We start from the raw sequence: 8,103 nt of genomic DNA on the forward strand, positions 1-8,103 counted from the left end.
GATTCAGAAAACTATTAATTATGGCATTTCAGACTAGTAAATTTGTTTTACTTTGGTGGTCCTGGTTTATCTTACTTTCACGGTGGGTGGCTAAGAATAAGAAAACAATTCACTTTTAGTTATGCTAACTTGTTTAGTTAAATCAATCAAATCAATATTCAACAAATTAAACACAAACTGAAAAACTTAATAAACCAACTATATATACCCTTTTTCGCATGATCGTAGATGAGCTGTCAAAACGGTCTTTAACTCTCTTTTTTGTGTGCTATGAAACTTAAACTTCTCACTCGATCATAATGTCTGATTATATATGATATGTAAGTTTCAATCAAAATTGAGCAATATACTCCTTAAATCTTCATTAAGAAACATGTTTCAATCACATCGATAAAAACATTTCCACATGAAAAATCAACTTTAAGAACAATCAAACTACAAAATTCATACAAGATACAACTTACTTTATAATCTTTCTACTTATTCACCAAATAACTTTAATTTTGTGAAATTCTTCAAGTGGGCCTTCTTTTTCATTTCATATGGAAGGGATTGGACATGCCCTTTTGCCATTTAACACTTTCTTTGACCTAGCTTGCATGTAAAATCATACGTTGATTACTTGATTAACGTTCATTTTCCAAAGCTTTTCATCATATTATTATCTCCAAATGATCATTAAGTTTCCCCCTTACGATCACCAATTGTTGTTGTTTTTCCAAGTCTTCCTTTTCTGCATCATTGTTTTTGTCTTCCTCGATCTTAAATTGAATATTGGTTATGTCCATTTGATTGTCGTCGTTGGTGATTTCCTTGCTCTTTCCCCATAGAACTGCGTATAGGCCCAATACTATCAACGCCGATCCAATAGCCCTGTAAACCAAATCAGATCAAACCAAACCACAAAACGTTATTATCACTTATGCGCTTTAACCATGTAACCATTCAAGTAGTTTCGAGAGAACAAAGTGGAATTAGTGTGAACATTCACTACTACCTCCGTTTTATAAAGATCTTTACGATTACTATTGCATAAATATTAAGAAAAATATAGAACAGTTGGTTGAATATAATAAAATATGGATATCGTAAGAGAAATGTGTTAAAAGGTGAGTTGGTGTAAGTAAAAAATGAATAAAGTAAGAGAAAATGAGTGGACAATTGTAAAATTGTGGGGTTAGAAGGGTAAGAATTAAGATAGTAAATTTCCATGTCCAAAGATAAAATAAAGCAAATTGTAAATATAATTATGAAACGGACTAAAACGAAAAGTGTAAAGATCATTTTGAAACAACTTACGTTCCAATATAGAGTTTCTCCATACGCAAGGCCCAACTAAGCAAAGCCACAATCACCAACAATAAGGGATTGAACACTGAGACATACAAAGGACCTTTTACTTGTATCGACCATGCCATTAGGCAAACCGCAAGTCCAGAGCCCACGACACCCTGTAAAATCAATAAAATACTTAAAATCATGATTCTGAAATTGAAACGGCTATCCACATCTTGCAATAATAAATGTAATAATGTATAGTTGGGTTAAAAATATTTTCTTACCGCGTAGATACCAGCGACCATTCTAATGGGGGAGCTCAAGGACCAGTCAGAAACCGTATGGTTCGTGCAAGCCGCTATGATAACACATTGGATGCTACCCATAAACCCCATTAAGGCCGAACTTGTGTAAGGAGCTTGAAAATTCTCGCTCATTTTCGCCTATTAAACATAATGAAACAAGTTAAGACCCTGTTCTGTTAGACAAAATAAGTTCATATGTTCAGTTACGTTCAGATAAGTTCAGATAATATAAGTTCAGATAATATAAGTTCAGCAAAAATAATTTTTTTCAGACATTTTCACACACAAATAAGTCTATTTCAGATAAAATAAGTTCAGATAAGTTCAGATAATTTCAGTTAAGTTCAGATAAGTTTAGATAAGTTCAGTTAAGTTCAGATAATATAAGTCCAGTCAAAATAAGTCAAATACAACAGAGCCTAACATAATATTCATATACAAAACAAAACTTTTACAAGTTTCCATAACATTGTAGCTAGACTTGTGCTATGGGTCGGGTCATGGTCGGGTCAGATCTGGCCGAAAACAAAATGAATTTGGTCGGGTCAGGATAACTCTTAACCGTAATGGACCGGTTCAGGGCCCATATATCATGAGTTCATGACTCAACTCGACATGGCCCATTCATGTTGACCCAACCCATTTATTTATTCTATAGCTCAAGACATGACCCTGTCCTGTTCGACTTATTTTGACTTATTTCAGATAAAATAAGTTGAGATAAATTCAGATAAGTTCAGATAATATAATTTCAGTCAAAATAAGTCCAATAGAATTTGTAGCAGGATGCATAAAAATGTATAGACTTACTTGGATGATAAACCAAATAGCCATAGCAAGGTTACTTAAGAGGAGAAGAACCGGTCCTAACACGACATGTAGGTGACTACTCGAACCATTGTTTGTACTCGCGGAACCATCACTAAAATGCCAGTGAAATTTGGGTTGATGTATGTCAATGAGATGTCCATGGTAGAACGAAAGTAACATAGCTCCACCAATGCACACGATTGTCCCTAGTATTTTCGCTTGCCCTCCCTTCTTCTTGATTCCGACTGCTTCTAAGCTGTTAACCAATATCAAAAATATAAGAGCAAGATTAGCGCTAATCTAAGCTAATATTTCCACATCAGCTTTTTATTAGTAATTTTTATTGATTTTCAATTTCTCAGATTCTTATCAATACCCTTTCAGACTTACTCAATTTTTTCACTTCACCTCCTCGTACTTATTTATTCAAGACTTGTGAAAATTAAAAAATATAAAATATAAAAATAAAAATAATAATTAAGATAGAATTTACTTTTTAAACGTCTTAAGTAGAGTCTTGATATTCCAAGACTCACTACAAGATATTGTACCATTAACGACGGGAAATCCCGTTGCAAAAGGCCAATAATCGTTGATTAATGACGGGATTTCCTGTCGCGAACCCGTCATAAAAGGGGGTCGTCGTTAATGGAAAATCTCGTCATTAATCCGTCATAAAATACATTTGCAACAGTTGTCCCCGTCTTTGTTTGGTTGTTATCCCCGTCGCAAAAGGCTTTTGCGACGGGATATTTGACTAGTCGTTATTAGGTTGTCATAAAAGATACAAATTCTTGTAGTAACTCTTGCTTAGACTTTTGTAATACGTACTCTCCCACTTAAATGAGAGGTCTTAGGTTATTAGTTAATAAGACTATTGCTCAGACTAGCGATAATCTTGCTCTAATATTAGCGTAAAATTAGGTAAATGGAGTACTCATTTTATCGTATTTTTGAAGTATTTATAAATTATAATACATGCATTTTTATACTTGGAACACAAAATGTGGGACATAATTATTGACGAAAAATGAAATTACCCAAAAGGGACGGCAAGGATGAAGGTCATTGCGGGGAGCATGTTGTTCATTGCACAAGCAATAGTTGCAGTGGTATCTTTTAATCCAACGAAATAGAATATCTGATTCAAGGTTGCCCTGTATTTTTCAAAATCAAACTAATTAGGTCATTATTCTACAATGATTGGATATAAATTTATAGAAATAATCAATTACCTATATATAGACCATAGTCCATAGTACTTACCCAAAAAGGGAACAAAGGAAGATTTGAAAGAGGATTTGCTTGGTGATCTTGGGCCTTTTTTCTCTACACAAAAAAATAAGATAATTTACATTGTCTTAACGAATTTAATACGTCGTAGTCAAAATTATAAAAGCAACACTCCAAATATTAAAATGTTAAGTTACATAACTAGTCAAGCAACACCAAGCCTCTAATAGAAATATCCCGTACTTTGAAACCCCAAATTTGTTCATTTTGTATACACGTACATAACATAATCCATACTAGGGCCCTAGAGATGTGTTCAAATTATTCGTTTTGTAAATAAAAGACACGATATCGATCAAATCATTAAGATTTTTAATGTCATAAATTATACCATGTATACACGATTAATTGACTCTTGTCAGTATTAGAATATATTTTACTCCATAATTAACTCCGTTATTCTGTATTTAAATAGGAGATTGCATGTTATTACTATTATTAGTACTATAACAATAACAGTAACAATAGCAATACTAGTATCAAACATGATATTTTTCGTCATGAATTACGACATCATGTTTTTTTTTACCCCGTATATAATTTCGTGAATACGAATTAAAGTAATCCAATCCCATCGTCGTATATTATACTCCATACAATTGTTAAAAATGATTCAAAAATAAAGTTGATTAATTGAAACAATAATCCACGTAATAATGATGTGGGATGGAGTATTTTAATGACTATAGGGAAAGATGAGAAGAAACGTGGGAAAGGAACGAAAAACATCGGCATGCATATTCATGCAAAAAATCAATGACATTAATTCATTGGATCAAGGCAAACTATAGCCAATTAGGTGCATGGTTTTGTTTGGGTTAAGAGTTAATTCTGCATGACAGTTCAGCATTTAGCAGTCACCCAATTAACACCCTACCAAATTAACCCTGCTTAGTTGGAACCTCATCGATCGATCACCAGCTGTTCTCAATTTCCACGTTTTTATATGTCAACCATTTTATTGCCTTTTGTTTTACTCTAATATGTGCTCATCTTTGGCATTACTTTTGAGTTTTGACTCATTAATTGTGTTTAGGGTTTAGGAGCTGAGTTGTCTAATCTATTGCTTCAAGAAAACCATGTCTTGCTCCAACTATTGCTTATAAATAATAAATAATACAGCTGGTATTAAATTATATAACATCCGTTCCTCAAAGTTCTTTACACCTTGAAACATGTATCCAAAGTATGACAATTTTGATTATAAATTCTCAATACTTCATCCGTTTTAAAAAATTTGTCACACTTTTAGTTTTGCCACTATTCGTTTACAAACTTTGACCATAAGTTTTTACTAATTTATTAAAAGCGAATGCTATAACTAAAATGTTGGTGGATTGATTTCGTTGTATATTTTCATAATATTAAATTTTATGATTTTTAGGAACTGTAATTAGAGATATTTACGGTCAAAGCTGTATCTTGACAAACGTGTTAATTAAAGTGTTGCATTTTTTGAAGCGGGTGAAGTATTATATACAACAAATTAAACGTTATCATATAAGATATTGTTAGCTTGATTTTCGGTGTGTATTTCATAATATCAATTTTTTTGTAATTGTTTCACATATAAAATTAAAAATATCAGTGGTTAAATATAAATATTGTACAGGAGACCATACAAATAATTAATGTGTAAAGAATGGGGATTTTTTTTTAAATAATACCCTAGCTAAAAGGTGCAATGGGGATTTTTTTTTTTTTTTTTTATTTTTATAATATTACGATGATGTGATCATGGTAACTAATAGAAATAATTCGTATAAGATATGTATGCTTTTAGAATCCTTGATTAGGGTTGTTTTTTTTTTTTTTGATGGAATTGATTAGGGTTGTTGACAATACGTCAACATAACTATATTTCGAATAAATTATTTAAAAAGTACTTCAAGAACATATATCATTAAATCGAAGTAAATTAAGGAACAAATTATGTATATGTGGCAGCTCGCCGCCAGCTTGGTCGGATTTATCAAGTATTCAAGTACTCCATCGCAGGTTGCTTGAGTGCAGCAACAATTTTTGAATAACATACACTAATTAAGCATGCATTCGTCATTATTTACTCTTAAATCTTACCCTTTCTACATAAACCATTGCTTAATAGTCAATTAGAACAAGATTAAGATAACAAAAAAAAAGTTTAACCAATATAATTAATATGCTACGACGAATTTTATTTATGTAAATTGTATTTCTTTTTAAATATAAATAAATTACAATAGCTAGCATGACAAGACTCTTGTCAAAACATATGTACTTTCCAAACAAACGTGAAAAATGTGCTTAATTTTAATACAAGGAGGTGTTTTCTTAGTAACGTTTTCAATAAATGGTACGGTTAATTAAATGGTTAGTGTTAGTTTACATGTTTTGTGTGTTGGGAGGTTATTAGTTTTGTTACGTGGTGAATATTCTTAATTTGTTCCAAAGAGTTATGTTCAAACCAAATGCTTGATTAATTATTTTCTTTTCAAAGGTGTTCAAGTAAAAAAAAATGGATCAAAATTAAAGAAGTTAATTTTTGTAGGAATTTGAATCATATTATTCTCATTTAGGATGTTTGTCGACGAGTGGTGCATTATATTTTTATGATAAATCAATAATATTATGTATTAATTATCAAAAATGAAAATATATACCATACCTTTCGAAGAAATAAGCGAAAGGGACGATAGAAAGAGTAGCAAAGAGTTGACGGTAAGCAACAAGAATCAATGGAGGCATGCCAGATTCCATAGCCACCTTAGAGGTTATGTTCATCCCCGCGTACCCTACTTGTACTATCACCATTGCCAAAAATGGCAATAACTCGTTCCTAGACGACGCCATTTCTCTCTCTTCTTTGTTTTTTTTTTGCAAAATGAGGAAAGTTTTAGAGAGAGAGAGAGAGAAATAGGTGCAAGAATGAAGAAAGTGTGTGTTTTGTAGTAAAGAAATAGAATGGAATGAAGAAGGGTGTTTGTTATGTGTTAGTGTATATATAGGAGGGTTTTAGGGGGGGAGATTTGAGGCTTTTTAATTAACTTGTAATTAATTATTTGATGATGAGATTAAGAATAAAGACAAACTAAAGTAGAAGCCTTAACCGTAAAAAAGGGACTTAGCTTGTTTTCTTACAATAACGAACACCTTGAGTATTGCATGATATATGGTGATGAAGGGTATGATTGTATCATGATTCTTGTTTGCATAATTATTGTATCAAGTTATCAACTATGCATGAAGTGGAATTGTGTAAGCTCGCACTAGCATACTCTCTTATAGTTACACCGCTTACACACGACATAAAATACACGTGTCTATGAGAAGAGATTATAAATTACACAATTACTACGTATTACAGAGAATACAAGGTAATTCTATAAAATAAAATAAAATAAACAAAAGTTAACCAGCAATCTACTCTTTTTTTTTTTGTTAAGTTCTGTGTTATTTGTTAATTTTAAACACTTTTAATTTTACGACACATTTAAAATTATCAATATTTTGAATTATACTAGCTACGGAGTATTAATTACTACGTAATTCTTAATAATCCGCAATTTATTTACATGATAGACTGCGACTATTCTACATATTAAAAACGGAGGAAGTATAATTGTTCTGAACATGTAATTAGTGTGTAGTTAGGTTGGTTAACCCGTGATATGTGTTTGTTTATAGAGTTCCTTTTTCTTACCAAAAAATAATGCAGTACACTAGACACTACTATATACGAAGTACTCCGTAATCCGTACCACTAAGATCTTTGATTAGAAAGGTTGAATATAAACCCAAGCTAGCTTAGTTTGATGAGCTAGCTAGTTTCATTGACGAATATTTCTAGCACCGTATAGTGAAATTTCGAAATTAGTTAATTCTAAACGTTACGTTATTATTCCATACTTCGTACTCCCTCCGTTTCTTATTGTTGTATCCGTTTCCATTTTAAGCGTTTCATATTGTTGTATTCATTTAGAATCTATTCTATTTTTGGACATACATTTTATCCTAAAATACCCTTACATTTCTATCTAATTACCAAAATACCTAAAGATTCTACCCATTTTCCCACCTAATTTTTCCCACCCATAATATTTAATTCTTTTCCCTTCCCCATATACCCACTTTCTCACCTCTTTTATCACCCATCATCATCACTCCTTTCTCTTACCTTATTTCTTTATTATTTTCTAACTCCTTTATTTATTATAATCTCTTACACCCAATCATTTCTCTTACACCCAATCATTACATTTATACCCATACAAACCAAGATTCCAATTTTCTTAAAAACCACACCAGATTCCAAATAGATACATCAAAAAGCAATGGAGGGAGTACTACGTACATATTATGCAACCGTTCTTATACAATTTTTTTATAATACGTAGTTACTATACTATGCAACCTTCATTTGTTAGTTTTATGCAAC

The 8,103-nt window shown here is 31.6% G+C and overlaps 1 protein-coding gene across 1 annotated transcript; it reads right to left on the reverse strand.

The window, feature by feature from the left end:
* Positions 1 to 325: 325 nt before the first annotated feature.
* On the reverse strand, positions 326 to 6,633 carry LOC110792793 (WAT1-related protein At1g09380). The gene is made up of 7 exons (XM_021997614.2): positions 6,334 to 6,633; positions 3,660 to 3,722; positions 3,434 to 3,550; positions 2,394 to 2,649; positions 1,563 to 1,721; positions 1,300 to 1,451; positions 326 to 873 (listed from the first exon to the last, which is right to left on the reverse strand). Exons 1-7 carry the CDS (start codon positions 6,516 to 6,518, stop codon positions 654 to 656), a joined length of 1,152 nt encoding a protein of 383 aa, XP_021853306.1. The 5' UTR covers positions 6,519 to 6,633; the 3' UTR covers positions 326 to 653.
* Positions 6,634 to 8,103: the final 1,470 nt, after the last annotated feature.

The sequence above is a fragment of the Spinacia oleracea genome, chromosome 4, assembly GCF_020520425.1.
Source record: "Spinacia oleracea cultivar Varoflay chromosome 4, BTI_SOV_V1, whole genome shotgun sequence".
Classification (NCBI taxonomy): domain Eukaryota; kingdom Viridiplantae; phylum Streptophyta; class Magnoliopsida; order Caryophyllales; family Amaranthaceae; genus Spinacia; species Spinacia oleracea.

Bases quoted from the DNA above. Each gene is read 5' to 3' on its own strand.
- LOC110792793 (XM_021997614.2), bottom strand. From the start codon at position 6,518: ATGGCGTCGTCTAGGAACGAGTTATTGCCATTTTTGGCAATGGTGATA. The intron at 2,650-3,433 runs GTAATTTCATTT...ATTGGTTAACAG, and splicing joins ATCCTTGCCGTCCCTTTTGG to CTTAGAAGCAGTCGGAATCA. The intron at 874-1,299 runs GTAAGTTGTTTC...TTTGGTTTACAG, and splicing joins GAGAAACTCTATATTGGAAC to GGCTATTGGATCGGCGTTGA.